We start from the raw sequence: 22,850 nt of genomic DNA on the forward strand, positions 1-22,850 counted from the left end.
GGGGTGGAATGCTCTCCCGGAGGGCGGGGCCTGCCGGAGTGGGGCGGGACCTAAGCCTCCCCGACGATCCCATTTCAGACTCGGGCCGTGGCCCTGGGTGTTTGGGTATCTGTGACAAGGGTGCAAAGCCACGTGCCTCGCGGACGGTGGTGCCAGAGGACCCACCCCCACGCGGAGTGCGGCGTCCTCAGGTCCCAGGCAGCCCCCCAGACCCTGGTGCCCCAGCGAAGCCAGTGCTCTTCACCACGCCCACGGCGTCCACTCCTTGAGTTGGCCCGGGGCGGGCTGAGACCCCAGCCTGCCTCTCACACCCCGCCGAGGAAAAGGGCTGGAGGTGACCCCTCCAGGGCGAGAGCCCAGGAGGGAAGGGAGCCGTGGCGCAGGCTGGTTGTAGACGGATTGGAAATCCATCTCCCTCCCTGGCGCCAGCACCCCCAGGCTGGGCAGTGTGGGGACCACGACGAGCTGGTGAGAAGAACTGTCACGTCTCCAGAAAGAGTCCTTCCCTTATCTGAATTTTATTCCATACAAGTTATTTTGATACTGATAACAAAATAATTCTTGTGCACACACAAGCGAATGAATTCATTCACTTGTTCAGTTGGGGTGGGGTCTATATGAGTCTGCTCAGGCTGCCATAAAGAAAGATGCAGGCTGGGCGGTTTCAATGACATTCTCAGTCCTGGAGGCCGGAAGTCTGACATGGGTGTGGGCAGGTCTGGCTCCCGCTGAGGCCCCTCGCCTTGGTGTGCAGGCGGCAGTCCTTGTGCACATGACCTCTGGAGTCTGTGTCCAAATCTCCTTAGGACAGCGGCCAGGCTGGGTCAGGACCCACTCTAATGGCTTCATGTTAACCTAACCACCTCTTTGAAGGCCCCATCTCCAAATACAGTCACATTCTCAGGTGCTGGGGTCAGGGCTTCACCGTGTGACTATGTGGGGGACACAGTTCAGCCCCTCCCTCGGGGAACCCAGCTGCCTTGTCCGCTCGCTGGTGTCACTATTCCCCCTCTACATGTGTCTTCCCTTGGGTTTCTCCACGAGCTCCTAATCCTGCCTGGGTCCCTGGCTGTGGGGTAGGTGAGCGTGGCCCCTCTCTGTGTATGAGCCAGGGGAAGCCACCCTTTAACAAGCCACTGGTCTCTGTCAGTCCCAGAAAACTGAGTCTGGGGCCCAGGCAGGCCTCTGTGGCGCAATCCTCACAGTGGCTTCTCTTCCAGGGGTGTGCGAGCCACACCAGGTTTCTGCAGGAACCAGGGTTGGCAGCATCTCTGCAGATGCCAGCCGGTCTGTGGGCAGCCTTTTCCTGCTCTGCTGACTGTAGTTTTGCTGACTGCTACCTATGGCCACAGATTTCTCTGAACCATTTTGTGATGTGTGTGTTAGCACCTACTGTGTGCCAGGTGCTTCTCTGGGCCCTGGGGCACTCTACCCCGTCCTCTTGCAGCTTATCTTCTGGGGGGCAGGGGGCAGCAATAGACACTCACCCCACCCCCCAGTGTCTGGTGGTGACAAGCACTGTGAGGAACAACAGGGAACAAAGTGATGGGTCGGGAGGAATGGTCTCTCTGAAGGCCTGGTGTTTGAGTACAGGCTAAACAGAAAGAAGAGGGTGGGAAGAGCTTCCTTCCAGAGGCAGAGGCAGAGGGAGGCAGGCGCCAAGGTTCCAGGCAGGACTGAACTTGATGAGTCTGCATGAGGCCCAGGAGTTCAGTGGGGTGTGAGCCCTGGGAGGGAGAGGATGATGGCTAAGGGGCTGTGGGGCCAGGTAAGGACTTTGGATTTAACCCTAAATGTGACTGTCAGCCCCCAGAGGGCTGGCCTGGTTTGTCTTAAACTCTGCCGCTGGAGGGAAGCAGACAGGAGAGGGTCAGGAGGGCAGTTGGGAGGCCGTGCTGTTTGGGTCCAGCAGAGAGCTGGCAGCAGCTAGGTAGGGAGGGAGAGCCGATTATGCTGGGAACACACTCTGAAGCTTGGGGTGTGAGGCAAAGTCAAGGATAACTCAAGTTTTGGCCAGAGCAGCACTCTCGATGGGGGTTTTCTTTACTGAGTCAGGAAAACCTGGGGCAGGAATTGGGTTTGAGACCAGATGGGATGGAAGCCGGGTGTATTGGATGCATTTGAAATGTCACCTGGGAGGAAACAGTTCATCGACACGGTTAAAAAATGAATAGTCCATATAGAAACATTAACTCTAAATGGATTAAAGACCTAAATATTGGGTCTTCAGAAAAGTCATGACGTATTTTGTCTATGTTTTTCAAAGGTCATTTATTTATAAAAAGAACAAAGATCAATCAATGATATATTTATTGCCTGTTTTGTTTGATAACCTTTTGCCATCTTTCAGTAAGCTTCACAATTCCTTGTTTATAGAAGGACCTGTCTTTGAGAAAAACTGAACAAGATGCTGATTTACAGCCTCATCTGAATTGAACGTTATACCACGCAAGGAGTTTTTAAGAGAGTGAAACAAATGGAAGTCTGATGGCGCAAGGTCAGGCGAGCATGGTGGGTGTGGCTACACATCCCCTCCAAAGCTCCAATAATTTTTTTTAAGACTTTATTGGGGAATTGGGGAAGGGGAACAGCATTGGGGAATTGGGGAAGGGGAACAGGCTAGTTGCTGTCCTTTTGTTCTTTAGTCTAGTTGTGGAGGACGTTGCTTCACTGGCCCATGTTGGTATCATTGCGCTCTTCCCAGGTAAGGCAGTTGCCCACCGGCCATTGGATGGCTGCTCACAGTGGCTCACGGCAGCTGCCGGCCAGCCCCACTGCAGCCTACGCCATTGCTGGCAATTCACAGCAGCCCAGCTCCAGGTCGAGCTGTTGTTCACTATCTTAGCTGTAGAGGGCACAGCGTCACTGGTCCTAATGTGGGATCCGAACCAGGGCCCTGCTGCTCAGAGCTGGTGTCCCAAGCCAACTCTTAACTAGTGCGTCACTCGGCCGGCCCTCCAATAAGTTTTGACAGGTGATCAAACTTGTGTGTGGTCTCACGTTGTTGCAATGGAACACAACTCCTTTACAATTAACAAGCTCTGGACATTTCTGGATGATGGATTCGTTCAAACTGTCCAATTGCTGACAGTACACATTCTAATTTATTGTTTGGTTCCTTAGTAGGACCTCGAAAAACACAACACCTTTAAAATCCCAGCACACTGAGAGCATAACCTTCCTCTGATGAATGTCTGCTTTGGATGTCGTTTGAGGAGAATCATCACATCAGGACAAAGGCCGTTTAGACACCACATTGTTGTAAACAATCCACTTCTCATCACCAGTTATCAATCACTTCAAAAAAAGATTGTTTTCCTCACATTTAATGAGCTTATTGCAGATGTTTATACGTGCTGTCAAATGAACTTCTTTGAGTTCATGCAGAACCCAAATATTGAGCTTGCTTACGTATCCCAGCTTCTTCAGGTGGTCATGAATGCTTGAATGATGGATGTTCAATGTTTCTGCAATCTCTTGTGTCGTGTAATGTGGGTTCGACTAGATCAATGCCCTTATGTTGTCGTCATCAACCTCGGTGGGCCTCCCTGACTGAGGAGCGTGGTTGAATTCAAAATCACCAGCATGGAATTTCGTGAATCATCATTTGCACTGACGTTCTTATAGAGCATTGTCACATAAACATTATGTAACTTTTCACAAGATTGACGCGCATTCTTCCCTTTATGGAAGTAAAACAATAAAATGTGGCAAAAATGCACAGTTTGGTCTTCCATCTTCAACATGTAAAAATCTCCAAAACTCAACCAAATTGCTCAATATTTTTTTAGAATGAAGGTAGAACTGTCAGCTGTCAAATGACATAGCAATAATATAGACGCGAATGACTAGTACTTCCAAAAATGAATTAGTGCCATCTGTTGCAAACATGCGTCATGACTTTTCCGAAGACCCAATAGAAGACCTAAAACTATAAAACTCCTAGAAGAAAACACAGGGGGCAAGCTTCATGACATTGGACTTGGCAGATTTCCTGGATGTGACACCAAAAGCACAGGCAACAGAAGCAACAAGAGCAAGTGGGACACATCAAACTTAAAAACTTTTGTGGGGGTTGGCTGAGTGGCTCAGTTGGTTAACAGCCTGCCCAAGAGTGCGAGCTCTGAGCAACAGGGTCACCAGTTCAATTCCCACATGGGCCAGTGACCTGAGCCCAAGCTGAGCTGCCACTGAGCTGCCAACATGTGGCTGGATGGTTCAGCTGGTGAGATCACATGCTAACAAGACTGCCTTTTTGATGGTGGGTTATGCCCACCTGCAACTAAAGTCTGAACTCAGTATCTTGAGCTGAGCTGCCAGCTGGGTGGCTCAAGGGATAGAGCGCATGCTTCTTAACAGCAAGGCTGCCGGTTTGACTCCCGCATGGGATGGTAGCTATGCCTACCTGCAACTAATTGAACTCAGCACCTTGAGCTGAGTGGTGCGGCTGGACGTGGAGCTGAGCTTGCTGCGCCCTCCACAACTAAGATTGAAGGACAACAACTTGGATGTTCCCCTTCCCCAATTCCCCAACACTGTTCCCCTCCCCCAATTCCTCAATAAAATCTTTCAAAAAAATAACAACAAACTTGTGCATCGAAGGACACAGCCAATGGGGTGAAAAAGCAACCTACGAAATCAGAGGAAATGTCTGTAAATTGCATGTATGATAAAAGGGTTAGTATCCAGAATATATAAAGAACTCTTACTACTCAACAATAAAAAATAAAGTAACTCAAGAAATTGGCAAAGTACTTGAATACACATTTCTCCAAAGATTATATACACATAGCCAACAAGCACATGAAAAGGGGCTAAACGTCACTGGTCATCAGCGAAATGCAAATCCAAACCACATGAAAACCAGTGAGATGTTACCACACACCCATTAGGATGGCTACTAGCAAACAAACAAACAAACAAACAAAATTAAAACAAAAACAAAAACAGAAAACAACATGTGTTGGTGAGGATGTGGAGAAATTGGACTCCCGGTGCACTGTTGGTAGGATTATAAATTGGATTATAAATTGGTACAGCTGCTATGGGCAACAGTGGGGAGGGTCCTGGAAAAGTCAAACATAGAGCTGCCATGTCGCTCAGCAATCCCACTCCAAAGAACTGAAAGCAGGGTCTTGAGGACAAATTTGCATGCCCGTGCTCATAGCAGCACTAGTCACAACAGCCAAGAGGTGGAAGTCACCAATGTCCTTGAAGGATATATGGATGAGTGAAACATGGTCTATCATACAATAGAAAATTACTCCACCTTGTATAGTGTGGGAGTGGAGTCAAGGGATTTGTAATAGATATGTAAGATATTGGGGGGGAAGTGGGGCGGCAGATTGGGGGAGGGGGTTTGTCACCTCGAGGGGTAAAAAGTGTAACTATTGCACTGTGTTGTACAGCTGAAACTAATTCTAAAAAATGTGTATTTCACAATAAAAAATAATTTAAAAAAAGAAAATTACTCCACCTTAAAAAGGAGGGACACTCTGTCACCTGCTACAACATGGATGGACTTGGGGACATTATGCTGAGTGAAATGAGCCACAAAATGATAAATACTGTGTGATTCTGTTTATATGAGGGACTGAAAGTAGTCAAATCATAGAGACAGAAAGTAGAGTGGTGAGTGCTGGGGCTGGCGGAGGGGGAGGCGTTGTTTAATGGGGACAGAGTTTCCGACTTGCAAGATGAAAAATGTCTGGAGATCTGTCTCACGACAATGTGAATATACACAACACATAAAAATGGTAAATTATATGTTTTTTACCTCAGTAAAATGAATAGACAAGGACACACTAGCAGAAAATGTTTACAAGACATATCTGACAAAGGACCTGTATCCCGAACAAACCAAGAAGTCTTGCAACTCAACACCAAAGATACAGACAACCCCAGAAATGGGGCACAAGACTCGAACAGACACCGCACAAAGGAAGACACAGGTAAAACCAATGTGAAGAATAATTAGTCAAAGGGGCACGGCTACCAGTGGGGTCAACGGAACACTAAGAGCAGGGAGAGAAGCATGGCGCTGAGGACTATGTGCAAGGAAGGAACAGGCTTGCAAGAACCCTGCCGCCTGCCAGGACGAGACTCCGCCCTCTGTGGAGGGGGCGTGGCGGAGGCCACTGGCCAGCTGGAAGTTCGCAGGCTGGGCTCCGTAGGCAGAACACCGCCAGCTGGGAAGCCACCTGCTGGCAGAAAAGCAGCAGAAGCAGCAAGACAAGGCCCCTCCCTCTTGCCCTCTACTGGCACGGCCTAGCATTGCACCAGCTGGGACCGGAGAAATGTTTGCAGGGACCCGCTCCAGGATGACAGGACAGTAAAGAAGGCTGGGTTGGGGGGCGAGAGGAAAAGGCTCCAGCGAGCAAACTGTGTCAGTGCTACAGTCACTTTGGAAAATGTGGCTGTTTCTGATAAAGTTAAACCACCCCCTGCTCGATGGTCCAGTAATTCCACACTCTTAGGTATTTAACCAGGTGAGACGAAAACGTGTATCTATAGACTTGTTCACAGCAGCTTTTTCCATAATGGGCCAAATGCCCATTTGTAACACACTTCAAATGCCCATTGGTAAGAGAGCAGATAAAGAAACTGGTATGTTTATGCAACGGGAAATAAGAACAAATTATTGACTTACACAACATGAATGAGCCGCAAAACCATCATGGGAGTAAAAGCATCCTGACACAAAGGCCATGCTGCAGGATATCATTTACACGGATGTGTAGGGCAGTCAAAACGAATCCGAAGTGAAAGGGGTCAGAAAGGTGGATGCCATGTAAGTGGGAGCTCACTGTGGTGATGGAAATATTATCGCAAGAGACGTGTGGTCGCAGGGTGCATGAATTCATCGGAACTCAGCAACCTGTGATTCAGTCTGTGTGCCCCTGTGTGTGAGTCTGACCTCCGACGGTTTGCAAAGGTGGGGAAGAGCCTCTGATTGACAGCTACATGAAAAACGGGGAACACAGAAATACCGGTGATGTCTTTTAGTTTTATACTAAACCAAATCAAAAGTTATTTGGAAGAGAACTAGACAACCAATAACATACAAACAAAACTTAAAATTCTCCAAATTGTTTGTAAAAAGTGCTTCCTCAAAGCTGGAGGTTCTGCCTTCTTGTCAGAATCTCTCATCAATATTTCCAGCTTCTTTTTTCATTATTTCCTACTATTAATAGTTTGCAAGCTAATACTGAGAAAAGCTTCCAGCTTTGCCTACAGACTAACAGCCCCTGAGGCAAAACCTGCAGTTCTATGAGAAGTATGCTAGAAGGCACACAGTGGCATTCTATCCTTGGGCATTTATTCATCCATATAAGTTTTAAGATATTTTTGTCTAATTCCAAAAAGATACCTCATTGGGATTCTAACTGGAATTGCATTCATTTACATAAATATTTTTAAAGATTTTATTGGGGAATTGGGGAGGGAACAGTGTTGGGGAATCGGGGAAGGGGAACAGACAAGTTGCTGTCCTTTTGTTCTTCAGTCTAGTTGTGGAGGACATTGCTTCACTGGCCCATGTTGGTATTGTCATCATTGTGCTCTTCCCGGCTAAGGCAGATCAGTTGCTGGCCATTGGACAGCAGCTCACGCTGGCTGCTGGCCACTCACGGTAGCTCACGGCAGCCCACGCCATTGCCGGTGACTCACAGCAGCCCAGCTCCAGATCAAGTTGTTGTTTACCATCTTAGCTCTAGAGGGCGCAGCATCACTGGCCCATGTGGGATCCAAACCGGCAGCCCTGCTGCTCAGAGCTCGTGCTCCCAAGCCAACTCTTAACCAACGAGCCACTCAGCCGGCCCTCATTTACATATTAACTTGACATTTTTATGATGAACAATCTTCCTGAGTATGCTTTTTCAACTGTTTGGATTCTGTTTATGTCTTCCAGTCAGAGCTCAGGAAGTTTTCCTCGTGTATCGGTCCTACACCTTTACTCTGAAACATATGGAATGTTTTCTAGGTTCTTATTGCCACGGTGGAGAAAGTTGGTGACTTTTGCATCTTTAGCTTGTATTCAGAAACCTGACCAGAGTCCAGCTAATGCAGGGATTGGGGTGCTGACCCCACGCGTGGTCGAAAATGTGCATGTAAGTTTGACTGCCCCAAAACAGTTGTCCCTCGGGATCTAGGGGCAACGGTTCTAGGAGCCCCATAGATACCAAACCCCACAGGTGCTCATGCAGCACACAGCAACCCACACGGTCAGCCCTCAGCACCCGCAGCCTCCCAACCACAGACGAACAAGCACAGGTACTTAATGAAAAGTCTGCACACAGAAACCACCCTGATCTGCATGCTTTGGGGGATGAGGCTGAGCAGCCAGTCAGAGGGGGGCCCACGCTTGTCGGAGGGGGGCGGGCCTTGCGTGCTCGGGAAGTGGCCCCCCACACGTCAGTTGGGCTGTGGATGGAATGCTGTGAGCGGGTGTGAGAGGAAGGGGAGCGGCCTCAGCTGAGTGGCTGGTCATCCAGGTACCCCAGCCCGCTGGCCGGAGTGTAGGTCGGCATTGCCGTGGGGAGCCCAGGTGGCGGTACAGCCCTGGGCACCGTCTAGCCCATGGTGAGGGTGCCCACGGATGAGGCCTGACCCCAGTGGCATGTTCTTGAGAGGACTGCGGGCCACTAGGCTGTGTGCTCTGCAAGGGGTCCTTTCACACCCAACCTTCCTGGTGGCAGAGCTTACCTGGACAGGTGGGCCCAGTGTACTTAATAATAAAGGTTGAACTTGAAAACTTCATATGCAAAAAAAGGAAAAATGTGCATATAAATGGACTTGTGTAGTTTACTCTGTGTTGTAAGGGGTTGGCTGTACCTTACGATACAGTGGGTCCTGCCGCAGGCCCGACCCTGGGTCCTTCGGAAGAACCGCTTGCAAGGTGGGCCCGTGGCTGGCACCCGGGAGCCTGGGTGTCAGCAGGGCTCCCCTGTTCTCTGGTTGTGGCTCTTTGTGTCTAAACTGCTGTACAATGTGGTGTGTGAACTTGGGAGTCTAGAATTTTGGTACAGGTGGGCAGAGGGTGCTTACGTCACTGGCCTCCAATACAGACCTTGGGCACCGAGACGGATGAGCCCTGGTGGACACTTCACATGTGTGGTCACAAGTCACTGCTGGACAAATTACTGTACACACATCCTGTAGGACCCCACTGGGAACAGTCTGGTGGAAGTGTGCTTGTCTCTTTCTGGACTTCACCCCCCGTCCCCACACTAATATTACTTTGCATCCTTTCACTGCATTAAATCTTAGCTTGGAGTACACTCCACTGGATGAGTTACCAAGCCAGGAGGTGGTCTTGGGCACCCTGCCACACGGCCGTACACACCAGCAAAGGAGCCCTGACTTCGTGTGGCCAGTGTCTCCTAGTCTTGCTGCATTTGCTGGAGCCTCCAAGTCACTGGTCAGTAGCAGGGACGGTGGCCATCCCAGCCAGTTCCTGATTTTAATAAACATGGCTTCAACGCTGTGCATTTGAGAACATTTACTGTTGATTTTTGGTTCTTGTTACTTTTAAGTAGCACCAGTCTCCCAACAGCACTGTTCCAAAGCCCATCACCACGGTACTCACCGTCACTGCACAGGACACACAGTGCTGCCAGCGTGGTGGCCCCATCATGTGACTGACAGCTGTGCACTGTGATCCTTTCTTCCAAAGTCCGCCGGTCACCGCCCACTGCACCCCTGGTACTCGGTCCCACACAGTCAGCAGTCTGTAGCTGTGCTGCCTTCTGTGATGAACTCACTTAGCATCTGACAAAAATGCATCATTGAAACAGGGAAGTGGCCAACGGAGGTGAAAACCAGCGAAGACAGGAAAAGTGATCGTGCTGGAAGCGACATTAGAGTGGACAGTCGTGGAGCCGTAGAGAGAGCTGCCGGAGGGAATGTGGACACTGGCCCTGCTCCCGACACCGAGAGCGGCAGCCGGAGGAGCCCAGTGGTGGCGACTTGTTGACATAAGTGAGGAAGAGGGTGGGGGATGAAGGTGTCCCAAGTGGTGGCAGCAAAAACGTCATGTTAAAGAACTCCGAGATGTTCCATGTCATTGTGTTCACAAACACAAACACACAAGATGCTGGACACTGATCCAAATCAGAAAGGGCTATTACAGCTCACCTGGGCACAGAAAAGCTGCTCACTCCGTGCCGGTCCTGCAATGGCGAGAGGCAAGCCCCGCTCCCATGCTGGAGCCCAAATGCTAACCCTCAATGCTTCTAACGCTGTAAATCAGTGTCCTGAACAAATGAGGTTTACTATTCTTTTCATGACTCTACGTACTTATAACCGGCAGTGAGTGTGTTCAGTTTTGACAAAATGTCTTGAAGGTTATGGAACAATCTTTGTTAAGGCTGCCGCACAGCTCCAGCTCCCACGCCACGCCCACTGTCACCACCCTGCCTCACCAGGGACAGCAGAACTGCCTGCCAGGAGCTTCTTCCTGCCTCTGTCCCACTTCACGGTCTCTGAACTTGGAATGGACGCTGTCATGAAATGCCCCCTCAGCACCACTGAATAGAATCGTGCACGAGTCCTGCCATATTCATGGTGGACTTGTGGACAGTTCTTGGCAGGAAACTGCTCACATTCCTGGACAGGCCCTGCTTCGTCTGTTTTGAACACCACTGGATTCTACTTGTAGGGACCGATTTTTCCCACCTGTGTGCAGGAGTGAGTGTTGCTTGTACTTCTCCGCTACTGATGCGTTCCCTTCCACAGCTCCGAAAGCTGAGCGCTGGCTCCTTAAATTGAATTCGGGTGCTTCACTCTGGTGCTTGGGACGGTTACGCAGCATTCGAACTGTTCTCCAGAAACTGTGAGCCGAGACTTTTGGGGCCGTGCAGTTTTCATCCACTTTGCCTATTTTGCTGTTTTGTTTTTTCTCTTAATCAGAGATTACATATTACTCTCTTGTGATTATCTATTTTTAGGGAACCAGCGTTTGGATTGATTTCTCCTAATTTCTGTTCCTTGATTTTATCTTTAATCCATTTCTCTTCCTAACAACTGTTTTTCTGGGCCTAATTTCTTCTGTTTAGCTCCTTTGTCTTTTCATATGAGTACCCACAGGTTTCTGTATCTTTACATTACCGTTTTGGTAGTTTGCATTTATTCTTTTAATTTCCTCTTTGATCCAAGCGCTATCTAGGAACGTTTTGTTTTCTAATTTCCAAGCAGTTAAAACTTGGAAAGGAGGGGGCCTCTTTTTTTTATTGTTTATATCCAATTTTCATCAATCATGACCCAAAATGTGGCCTTTAAAATCCCCACTTAAAAGCTTCGCCGTTTCCATGCCCATCCGCTCCCTTCATCTGACTCTCCCTCCTTCAAGGCTCAGTAGAAACGCTGCATCTCTGAGGCAACGCCCAGCCTGTCCCCACACGCCCACCTGGGCCACGTGCAGGCTCCTGCATGACGACGGCACCGACGGCGCTCCTTCCAGGGTCTGCTTGTCCGTCCTCACAGGACAGCGGGCTCTTCCAAGGGGAAAGTCTCCCATGCTCCCTCCCGTCTCTAGCACCCTGTACCTGGCACCGTAGGTAATCGCCATTTAGAAAGTTGTCTTTTCCTGCAGAGCCAGCCGAGTGGCTCAGTTGGTAAGAGCTCCCTCAAGAGTGTGAGCTCTGAGCAGCAGCGGTTTGTGTCCCGGCCCAAGCTGAGCTGTTGCTGAGCTGCCAACAGGTGGCAGGATGGCTCAGCTAAAAAAAAAGGGAAAGAAGGAAGGAAGGAAGGAAGGAAGGAAGGAAGGAAGGAAGGAAGGAAGGAAGGAAGAGGGCCGGCTGAGTGATGCGATGGTTAAGAACTGGCTTGGGACGCCAGAGGGCCCCGGTTCGGATCCCACATATGAGGGCCAGTGACACTGCCCTCCACAGCTAAGATGCTGAACAACAGCTCAACCTGGAGCTGGGCTGCCATGAGTCGCTGGCGACGGCGTAGGCTGCAGTCCCTGTGGCAGTGGGTTGCCATGGGTACCGTATGTAGCCAGCAGCCAACGTGAGCAGCCAGCAGCCGCAGTGAGTGGCCGTCCAGAAGCCGGCGACTGATCTGCCTCGCCAGGGAAGAGCACAATGATGGTGCCAACTTGGGCCAGTGAAGCAACGCCCTCCACAACTAGACTGAAGAACAAAACGACAGCAACTTGTCTGTTCCCCTTCCCCCAATTCCCCAGCACTGTTCCCATCCCCCCAATTCCCCAATAAAAATCTTAAAAAAAAAAAAAGTTTTCTTTTCCTAAAAATTATTTATGTTGATAATCATTAATTGCCACACTTCTCTGTTTGTGAACTGCTGATTCTGTAATCCATTTTACATTGACCAAGTCGCTCTTACCTCCAGATACTTGAACGTCTCCATAGCAATGAGCCCAGGGACAGAGGAGGTGGCCCTGCCACCTGCCCACAGGCACATGACATAAGGCACTCAGGTCAGAGCCATCAGGGTTCCAGGAGAGGCAAGACCACCTGCATAGTCTGTGTCTGGGGCTTTCACCACCCGCAGGCCCTGTGGTCCTCCTGCTCCCCAAACACAAGGGCTCCCTGGAACCCTGAGTCCCTTGGGCTGGCCCTTCCCAGGTTACTGTGGCTTCTATTCTAACTGCATTTGAATACCAGGTGTCAGGTATTTCAGACTCAGATGTTAATAAAATACAGATTCCACCCTCAAGAGACCTATAATACAACACAGGGCTTAGCACGTACCAAGGGGCGGGATCACTTAGCTACAAACTCCCTAAAGTGCTGTGGAATAAATTAACTGCTGAACCCCCGTAGCACAAGCACATTCTGTGAACACAGGCAAAGGGATACTTGCTTCTGCCCAGAGACTTACAGACAGCTTTGCAGAAGCGCCAACTTTGGGGGTGTACAGAGGAAGAGGGGGATTGCACTAAAGGCCGAGCAGCTGCAGAGTCAGTCCGAGTGGAGGAAGTGTGTGTACAGGAGACAGAAGCGAAAGCACGTGAGACATTCAGGAAATGAGGAGAAAGCCCTGGGCCTGGGGCGGACGGGCAGCCAGGTGGGGTGGTGACAGGCCCGCACAGCACAACCGCCCATCTCCTCGGGTGCTCTGACTCGGTTTGCTGGTGTTTAGCTGAGGACGGCTGCGCCTGTACATATGGGTCCTGGCCGTGTTGTCTGGCGCTGGCTTTGTCTGACGTTGGCATGCTGACAGTGCCAGCGTCACAAAATGTGTTCAGGCATCTTCCCTCCTCTTCACTGTTGAAAGAGTTTGAGTAGAATTAGTGTTAATTCTTTGTCACTGCTTCGTAGAAAGAACATTTGGTAGTAGAGCCATCTGTTCCCAAACTTTTCTTTTTGGAGAGGTTCTGGATTTCTCATTCAATCTCTTTTCCTTGTTATATATAGGTCTGTTGAGATTTCCTATTTCTTCCTGAGTCAGTTTCGTCAATTTGTGTGTTTCTAGAAAGTTGTCCATTTCATGTAGGTTACCGAATTCTTTGGCGTGTGACTGTTCACAGTACTGTGTTCTAACACTCAGTTTCTGTAAGCTCGGCAATCAGGTCTTCGCTTTCATTTCTGGCCTCAGCCAGTTGTTTCTTCTGCTTTTCTTAGTATAGCTCAAGGTTGGGCCTTTACCTCACTCCATACACAAAAACCAGCTGAAAATGCACCGATGACTTAGTTAACAGCTACAGCTATAGAACTATTAGAAGAAGACACAGGAGTAAACCTGCATGATCGCAATCTGGCACTGGATTCTTTAACACCGAAAGCATGAGCAACAGGAGAACAGATTAATTGGTCCTCATCAAAATTAAACGCTTTTGTGCATCAAAAGACATTATCAAGAATTTAAAGAGACAACCTACAGCATGGGAGAAAATATTCGCAAAGCACATATCTGATAGGGTTTAACCTCCAGAACTCCTGAAACTCAATAAAAAGGCAAACAATCCAATTTAAAAATACATGAGGGCTGGCCGAATGGCTCAGTTGGTTAAGAGCTCACTCAAGAGTGCGAGCTCTGAGCAACAGTGATTCGAGTCCCGCCTGGGCTGAGCTGTCGCTGAGCTGCCAACAGGTGGCAGGATGGCTCAGTAAAAAAAAAAAAAAAACAAACACACAAACGACCTGAATACACATGTCTCCAAAGAAGAGACACAAGTGGCCAAGAAGGACACAGCTAACATCATTCTCATTGGTGAAAGACTGGAAGCTTTCCTGCTAAGGTCAGGAGCCAGGCAGGAACCACTCCTGTTCAAGAGTATACTGAAAATCCTAGTTAATACAATAAGCAAGAAAAGTAAAGAAAGGCATATAGCTTGGGAAGAAAGAAATTAAATTCCCTTGGTTCACAGATGGCATGATTGTCTATATAGAAAATGCCAAAGGATTAAAAAAAAAAGCCTCCTGGACTAATAAGCAGTTAGAGCAAGATGGTAGAACACAATGTTAATATATAAGTCAATTGCCTACAACCCAGCAGTGAACAACAGGAATTTGAAATTAAAAACACGATGCCACTTGCATTGGCACCAAAAAGGAAAAGAACTATTAGTTATAAATCTAACAAAATATGTACCAGATCTGTATGTGGAAAGCTACAAAACTCTTATGCGAGATCTTAATAAAGAAGATCAAAATAAATGGGAGAGATATCCATGTTCGTGGATCGGAAGATGTAATACTGTTAAGACGTCAGTTCTTCCCAACTTTATTTATAGATCCAACACAAGCTCAACCAAAATCCCAGCAAGCTCTTTTATGGACATCAACAAACGGGTTCTGAAGTTTGTGTGAAGAGGCAGAGGGCCCAGAATGGCCAGCATAGCGGTGGAGAAGCAGCAAAGCCGCAGGACTGACTCCCCAACTTCAAGGCTCGCTATACAGCTACAGCAATGGAGACAGTGTGGTACCGAAGACAGAACAGACAAAACAGATGAACAGAGCAGAACAGAGGCCCAAAACAGACCCACAACATTACACTCGACTGGTCTTTGATGAAGGAGCAAAGCCAATTCAACAGAGAAAGACTAGTCTCTCCAACAGATGCTCCTTAGCAGCTGGGTATCATCTACCTGTATGGAAAAATATAAACCTCAACCCCACATTACTGCCTCCACCCAGAAAACAAAACAAGCAAAAAATAAAACTTAAAATGAATCACAGACTTAGATATAAAGGTTAAAACTATAAAACTTCTAGAAGTCCTAGAAAAACCTTTGCAATCTTGAGTTAGTCAAAGATTTCTTATATAGGACACACATACAAAAAAAACCTAAAAGAAAAATAACTAAAATATTATTAAAGTGAATAATTTTACTTTTCAAAAAACTCCATTAAAAAACCGCACAGGCAAGCAGACAGAGAAAATACTTGCAATGCGAATCTCTGACCAAGAACTGTGCCCAGACTAACAAACTCATTCAACTCAATAAGACAGACAACCCCCTAAAAAAGTGGGGAAAAGCTTTGGAACAGATACCTCACAAGAAAAGACATAAAAATAAGTCACACGAAAAGATGCTGAACACTAGTTCTCACTCGGAAACTCGTCACCAGGGGACACTGCCCCCTGCAGCGTGAACACAAACACAGCTGCCAGAACCAAGTGCCAGACGCCCTTCGCTGGGCAGAAGCGCAGAATGGAGCAGCCACTGCAAAACACTTCACTTGCCTAAGGAGCGTCTTTAAAAACGTAAATACACACGTGACCCACTAGTTCCGCTCCTAGGTGTCTACCTACAGAAACGGGCTATGTGTCCACACAAAGATTAACACAGAGATGTTCACAGCCTCTTAACTCGTAATTAACCCAAACCTGAAAACAACCCAAATAACCATCCAGGTAAACGATCAATAAAATGCATGACAAGGAATGAACCACTAAGCACAGTTACATGGATGGACCTGCAAAACATGCTCAGCAAAGGAATCCAGACACAGACTAAAGCCTGTATGAGTCCATCGGCATGAAAATCTAGAAAGGGGAGATTTATTCTCTAGCTGTGGTTCACAACCAGAGTGCTGTCTAGAGACATTTTGGTTGGCGTTACCAGAGAGGGATGTGACTGGCATTTGGTGGGTAGAAGCCATGTGCTGCTCGACACCCCACAAAGCACCCCTTCCACCCACCTACCCACCCACCCACTCACCCACACACACACGAGAAAGAAGCGTCTGCCCAAAATGGGAGCAGTGACAGGCCCGAGCCCAGTCCCCAGCAGCGGAGGGCAGAGCCGTGGTGAGCGGGCTGCAGTGCTGGGGCTGGCGACACTGAGCACAGGGGACTTTGGGGGTGATGGAAATGTCATCATCTTCACTGGGGTGCTGGTCTCAGAATGTGCACATCCGTCAGAACTCACACTGAACCCTTAATATGGGTGCGTTTTATTGTATGTAAATTTTACCTACTTACCGAGAGAATGACAGAAGTACTAGAGGTCGTAACAAACGCTGAGTGAGACGGAGGCTGTTCCAGAAAGAATCAGGAAAGCAGGAGTGGTTTTCCTGGAGGGCTCGAGCCAGGGGTATCCAGGCCCTGGATTGTTTGTTAACAAGCCTTGTGCTGTTGGGAGCCGTCTCAGAGTACTGAGACCCCAGGTTGACTGCAGGTGGAGAATGACAGGTGGCTAAAGACCCCGAAGTTCTGTGTGCTGAGAAAAAGACTGCAAAGCTGCTTGTTAGCTGAACAGCATAAAGGGAACTGCTGAAATCAGTAACCCAACAACGCCCAGCTCACCTCCTGCGCTTGGAAAACCAGAAGCTCCTAAACCACAACCACCAGACCCTCGGATGTTACTGTCTATGGACTCGGGAACTTTTGGGATTTTTCCATCATGGACTTGCTGACAGTTGCTATTTGCCTTAAGTTTCACTTTGCTTAAAATATAGTATTAGTTTATGCTGTGTGATCATGTAACCTGTTGCCAAGACATTATCTCACCTCCAAACTCCTAAGTCAGGAACATTGGTTCCTCCTTCCCCAAAACCCCCTAACAAAACCCCTATGCTTAGGTAAGATTTATTCCTGGTAAAAGAGGAACTTGCTCTCTATGTAAGCACTATGTCTTTTAATAAAATTTGTCCTGATTGCCATCCGCAGTCAGTGACCCTCCTAATCCCAACGTTGGTGTCTGCCAGTCTTCCATTTCTCATTTCCTCGCGCCGATCAATCCTGCTCAGGGACCGTTCAGTGGGTTCCTGGCCTGCGCATCCAGGAGCCACGGCTGTCGAGCCGGCTCTCAACATTTTGCCTCTTGAATTTTGTAACCATTCATGTAGCTGCTCCAGAAAACAGCCCTGCCGAGCACCCTGGGTGGCTCAGGCCTGGCCTGTGCCGTGTCCCCCACTGACCACTCCGCATACCAGGGACCCAGGGACCGACCGCCCACACCCTCCCCCACAAAGCCGAGGGCCAACCGCAGTCGAACACCTGCTCCTTCCTGACACGGCAGGTGAGGCCCGAACCTTGAAGCTAGACACAGCTCTGGCTGCCGCTGCCACCTTGGCGGGGAATGCTGGCGCTCAGAGCTGCCCCAGAAGGTCCTGACAGCGATACAGTGACGGATACACAGCGCTGCCTGGCACGCCTGGCATCCAACTGGCTTCCACTGCTGCCCAGCTGCCAACAAAGGCCTAGCACCGTGCTTGGCTGGACCCCGGTTTACAGAAGCCCCCCAGATGTGGGGGTTCCCAAGACCTCCACGCGAGCGCCTGGTCATGTCCCCACACTGGTGACCAAATACGTGCATCTGTCCTATTTCCTCTCCAGGAGACAGGCCCCCGTGGGCACGCAGTGTGCAGTCCCGAGCTGTACTTCGGGAACCCTGACCGACGGGACCAGCTATGTTCCTTCACTTGGGTTTCTTAGGGCAAAATACATTTTGGTCTCCCAACCAGACACTGTCAGAAACAGAAACTCAGTCTAATGCTTTTATTGTCTTAACAAATATACTCATTACCGAGCAATCTCTCTGATTTCCAAACTATGAACTAAAAATTGTAACTTAAGTAAAAATCTAAAATATACAAAACTGAAATTAGTTTTACCAAAATTAGATACTTTCCCTCATGGAAAAAACTTAGAAAGTTCCACATGGTTTTGAAAAAGAACACAGCTTTCGCCTTGTGGTAAAGCGGGAGTCCTGGTTTCTCCTGTGGCCCAGTTTAAATCCCTGTAACAAAACAGAATATACAAGCACATTCTGGAACCTTCCGTGCAAGATTAGGGGCTGAGAGTTACCTAAATAAATTTAAAGCAAAACACGGCTCTCTTTCCAAACGAATTCTTCTTTCAGAACCAGTTTAGTGTTTAATCAGTGGATTTCTGTTCCTGGAAAAGACGGGGCCTTTCCAACCTTCCCACAGGAAAAGCAATGGTGCTCTCCAGCCACCACTGAAGTGGAAGCCCCATCTGTTCGGATGCCGGGGTGCAGGACGGTAGGTCTGCAGGCGGAGCTGGAGTCCACCTGCCCGGCGCCTAGGAGCTGAGGACGATGAGCTTGTGGAGCTGGTAGAGGGCGCTGTCCCTCCCTTGGCTGCCCTTCGGGTCCGCCTGCTCCATGACCAGCTTTGGATCCACCTGACGGGGCAGACAAAGGGCCAGTCAGGCTCGGCAGTGGGACTTGGCTGGACACAAAGTAAATAGCGGGAAGAAGTAAAATCATACACACACGGACACATGGACATGTACGGGAGCAGAAAGTGTTCCTTTAGTTTCCAAAGAGTATTTATAGACTGCTTCTCTACTCACAATACGCAATACTACATAGTAGTAATTCATCTTTCAAGTCATCTCAAATAGTACGCATCTTCACTCAGAAAGCTCCCACACCTCCCTCCCATGTCAGTGTGCACAGCGACTTCCCGAGAGGCTTTAAAGCATGCAGCCTTTCTAAAACACATCAACCTCAAAACAAAATGCTGCTTCCAAACTGGGTCATGCTGTTGGCTTCCAAGACGCGGCCAGTCTGCGGGCGGAGGGGGGGGGGCGCCCCCCCCCCCCCCCCCCCGGTCACCCGGCAGAGCTCTGTGCCGGATGGACTGGTCCTGAGGGCTCTGAGACGGCAGCCAGTCAGGGAGCGTGTGGGGAGAAGGGACTCGCCGCGGGAGCAGCCTCTAGGCTCAGGGGGGACGATGCCACGCCCAGGGGCGTCCTCTCCCTGGAACTGCCAGAGGAAGGAGGACCTTCCGCCCCGGCCGGTTCACATATGAAGGCGGCCCTGGCTCTCCAGGCTCAAAGGTGGAATCGCTGCCTGGTTTCCTGCCCGAGTCACTTTATTCCGCTTCCGACTCCGTGCAGGTGGGAAAAGCCAAGGTGTCCCGAACAGGACCCGCCTGCTGCACGGCTGCTGGGTCTGGATTGTGTGTACCCCCTGTCCCCCCGCCCCCTGGCCTGAGCCCCAGGGAGGTGGTGTTAGGAGGTGGGGCCTTTGGGAGGGGATGTGGGTGAGATATGGTCACGAGGTGGGGCCCCCGATGGAGTTAGTGCCCTTAGTGAAGAAGAGGCCACACCCTGGTGGGGACACAGCGAGAAGGTGACCAGGTACAAGCCAGGAAGAGGGTCCTCAGCAGAACCCAGCTGTGTGGGCCCCTCACTCCGACTTCCAGCCTCTAAAACTGTGAGAAAATAAACGTCTGCTGTTTAAGCCACCCAGTCGATGGGAGGCTGCTGTGACAGCCCGAGCAGATGCAGACAACGCCACTGTACCCTAAGAGCTGCTGCAGACATCCCTGTTTTACCAAAATCACAGGACAAGTAGCCTGGGTCTAACTTCTCACCAAGGTATTACACAGTGCTGTCTGGACACTGCCTGTCTGGTCTGTGACATGCCCCGGTGACCACAGACCACCCCTGCCCCCAGTCTCTGCTCTCGGCACCTCCACGCCGCTGTGCCGAGCCCTGGGTCCGTCAAGGGGCCTGTCACCATCGGTCCTGGCAGCAGGCTACTCACCCGGCGTCCCATCTCTCACTCACCTGATTCCACTCGTATGGCTTTTCGTGCCAGTTCGGAACAACTCTCTCTCTTGGTTTCAACCGACAGAACAAACTAAAATTTAAATACGAGAACTACATCATTTTAGTGGTACATTAGAAACTGAAAACACTGTGATCTTTCTAAAAAGATCTAAATCCTATGTACTTTCCCTCATAATTATAACTAACTGTAACAGAATTATAACTACAACAAGTTTTAAAAGGTCAAGTTTATAGTCGTGCCCAGAGAATCCCTGAGCCCACTGAACATTCAAACCAGAAGAGGCGGCAGGCTGAAGCAGCTACAAGACCACCCGGTCCCTCGTCCTTCAACAACTGGGGGGCCGCCCCACCCCTGGGTCTGGGGCTTGTACGTCCCCTACTCGGAAGCAGCCACGATAAGCAGGGACATCGTCAGCTCAAGCACATTTAATGTTTTATAACACAAGTTCTGATCAGTGCTGGTCACTCGGGCACGTTCGCCTTGTGCAAACGCACTGACGTGACCTGTGCACTTTACGTGTGTGAAACTTCAACACACAGTCTATGTAACAATATTTTATGGGAAAAAGTGAGGACAGATAACTAAAATTAGCCTTTCTCACAACTGCTAGGACAGCTTTGTATATCTCACACCTATTTTAAAGTGCTCGTACAGCTAGGAGAAACCCACCCGAAATGTATACGGAAGGAGTGGAAAGCCACCATCCTATCAGATGCCACCACTCAACCCCCAGCAGCACAGGACGTCTCGGACCAGAAAGGCTTTGCCGCCAGTCCAAGAGAGCTGTCTGAGGCGGGAAGGCAGGCCTGGATGTGCTGGAAGCCCGCTGCGCTATGACCCACTGCCCACTCCAGGCCTCCTCCAAGCCGTCCAGGCTGCACCAATGGGGCCTCAGGATTCCTGCTGGGCTTGGCCAATAGGGAGTCAGTCCAGCAAGCGGTGAAGCAAGGGGAGGTCAAGGTGCATATCCCCAGGCCTCGTTTCCTGGGGACGCTCAATGGAGGTCCTCCCCATACAGCCTCTCAGCCTCCAGGCCCCCAAGGACCGCTGTTAACACTCTGTTGTGGCTTCCCTCTGCCCTGCCCGTGCTGTCTGAAAGGGTCCCCTACTGTCCTCTACTTTGTGCCTTGTCCCGACCGATGCACAGGACGAGGAGACTGCTGTCCAAAGAGTCAGGCCGACGTCAACACCGCCGGCACTGGACTCACTCTCAGTGCAGGGGACCAGGCTAGGACCTCTCCCAAACAACTCCAGCATTCACATCTGGACAGCTAGGAACGCTGACAGAAGGGAAGCCGCCATGTCATCGCATGACTCACCCCAAAAGCTTCTGACGTGCACTGTCCTGTAACTGCGCGATTCGCTCTGGCCCGAGACACTTTGACCCGTTTGGCCCGTCACATACCAGTTTGTTAATGGCGGCCCTGAGAATATTGATCTGGAAACAAACAGCAATGTAAGTACTTACATGGTTCCACAACAACTGAATGTCATTTCACATGTAAGTCATTCAGAAACATTCGGAGCCCAAATTCTATGACTCTCGTCAACGTGCTTTCTGAGCAAATATTAACATGAACGACATAATAATCACCACCACAATTTAAGGAACAAAGACAAAAGAAGTTAAAAACCAGCAAGGACGGTTCTGACTTTTTAGTGTAAGCACACGTTTCAAACTCCCATCTTAAAATTGAACATAGTTTAACTCCTGGCGTCACACAGCTAAAGTCCACCTCCCTGTCACTGCATCTGTAATGTGTGTACGGAGCCGGAGGGATATTGTGCACCCAGAGTACAACATGCCATGCTTGCTACTGGCCTTTGTTGCGGTTCTTAACCAAGCTTTCCGTTTTGAACAGCTGACAGCTAAGCACGCCGTCGCCCAGCCCGTGCCAGCCCTCGTATCTCCTCGGTGCATCTGTCACGACTCGGGCTTGGCTGTGGTGCGTTACTGGAACTGAGCTCCAGGCCGACCTGGCGGACCAGCGTTGTGTGTGGCCTTTCCCTCCCAGGAGCCGGTGCAGGGCCCACACTGCCCTGTGGCTGCGTCTCCCCAGTCTCCTCTGCTCTGGGGCAGCTTCTTAGGCTTTTCCTGTGTTTCAAGAACTTGGCAGTTCTGAGCTGTGGTCAGGTATTTTGTGGGACATCCCCGTTTGGGTTTGTGGCATTTTTCTCATGATCAGATTGGGGTGGTGGGTGTTGGGGAGAACCCACAGAGGTGGGGTGCACTTCTCTTTTCACCATATGAGGATGTGCGTGCCATCACCATGACGACCACCTCGCTGAGTGGGCCTGCAGCTTGCCCGCTGTAAACTCTCTCTTCCCTTTCCCTACTCTACTGTCTGGGAACAGCTCTAAGTCCAGTCAGCCCTCCAAGCCGCGTGTGTGGGGAGGGCAGCTCCGCGCCACCTCCGGGGGGGGCGGGACCTACAGGTACGATGGGGACTCTTCTCTCTCCGAGAGCTGCTCTGCTTCCCATCTGTGCATCCAATCACGTACAGCCAATGGACACGTGGATACTTATTCCACACTTTGAATGACAACCTAATACTAATTATATGTTTTGTCCCCGCTCTTTCGGATTAGCCCCTGGGTCCCTGTGACACGCTCCCATCCCTTTGTTTTTGGGCCACCTCCTTACTTCCTGGCACTAAGGATGCTCCCAGCTCATCCTGTGTTCTCCCTGCCCAGCCCTAGAATCACCCATTAATCCCAGGTCCCTTGTTCCTTTGGCTGGAAAGCCCTATCAGAAACCACAATCGGAGAAAATAAATTAATAAAAAAAATTTTTTTTTAAGTCTTACTGGGGCCGGCCGAGTGGCGTGATGGTTAAGAACTCGCTTGGGATGCCAGAGGGCCCCGGTTCGGATCCCACATATGAGGGCCAGTG

The 22,850-nt window shown here is 49.7% G+C and overlaps 1 protein-coding gene across 1 annotated transcript in view; it reads right to left on the minus strand.

Annotated features, from left to right (window-relative positions):
- Positions 1-17,895: 17,895 nt before the first annotated feature.
- The window catches only part of TDRD9 (tudor domain containing 9), a 74,725-nt gene continuing 69,770 nt past the window's right edge, over positions 17,896-22,850 (minus strand). Inside the window, exons 34-36 of the mRNA XM_019639209.1 lie at positions 21,277-21,395; positions 19,954-20,026; positions 17,896-18,558 (exon numbers count right to left, since the gene is read on the minus strand). Coding sequence (XP_019494754.1) covers positions 18,457-18,558; positions 19,954-20,026; positions 21,277-21,395 — 294 coding nt within the window. The 3' untranslated portion in view covers positions 17,896-18,456. The remainder of the gene's footprint in view (positions 18,559-19,953; positions 20,027-21,276; positions 21,396-22,850) is intronic.

The sequence above is a fragment of the Hipposideros armiger genome, unplaced genomic scaffold (genome assembly GCF_001890085.2).
Source record: "Hipposideros armiger isolate ML-2016 unplaced genomic scaffold, ASM189008v1 scaffold_43, whole genome shotgun sequence".
NCBI lineage: Eukaryota > Metazoa > Chordata > Mammalia > Chiroptera > Hipposideridae > Hipposideros > Hipposideros armiger.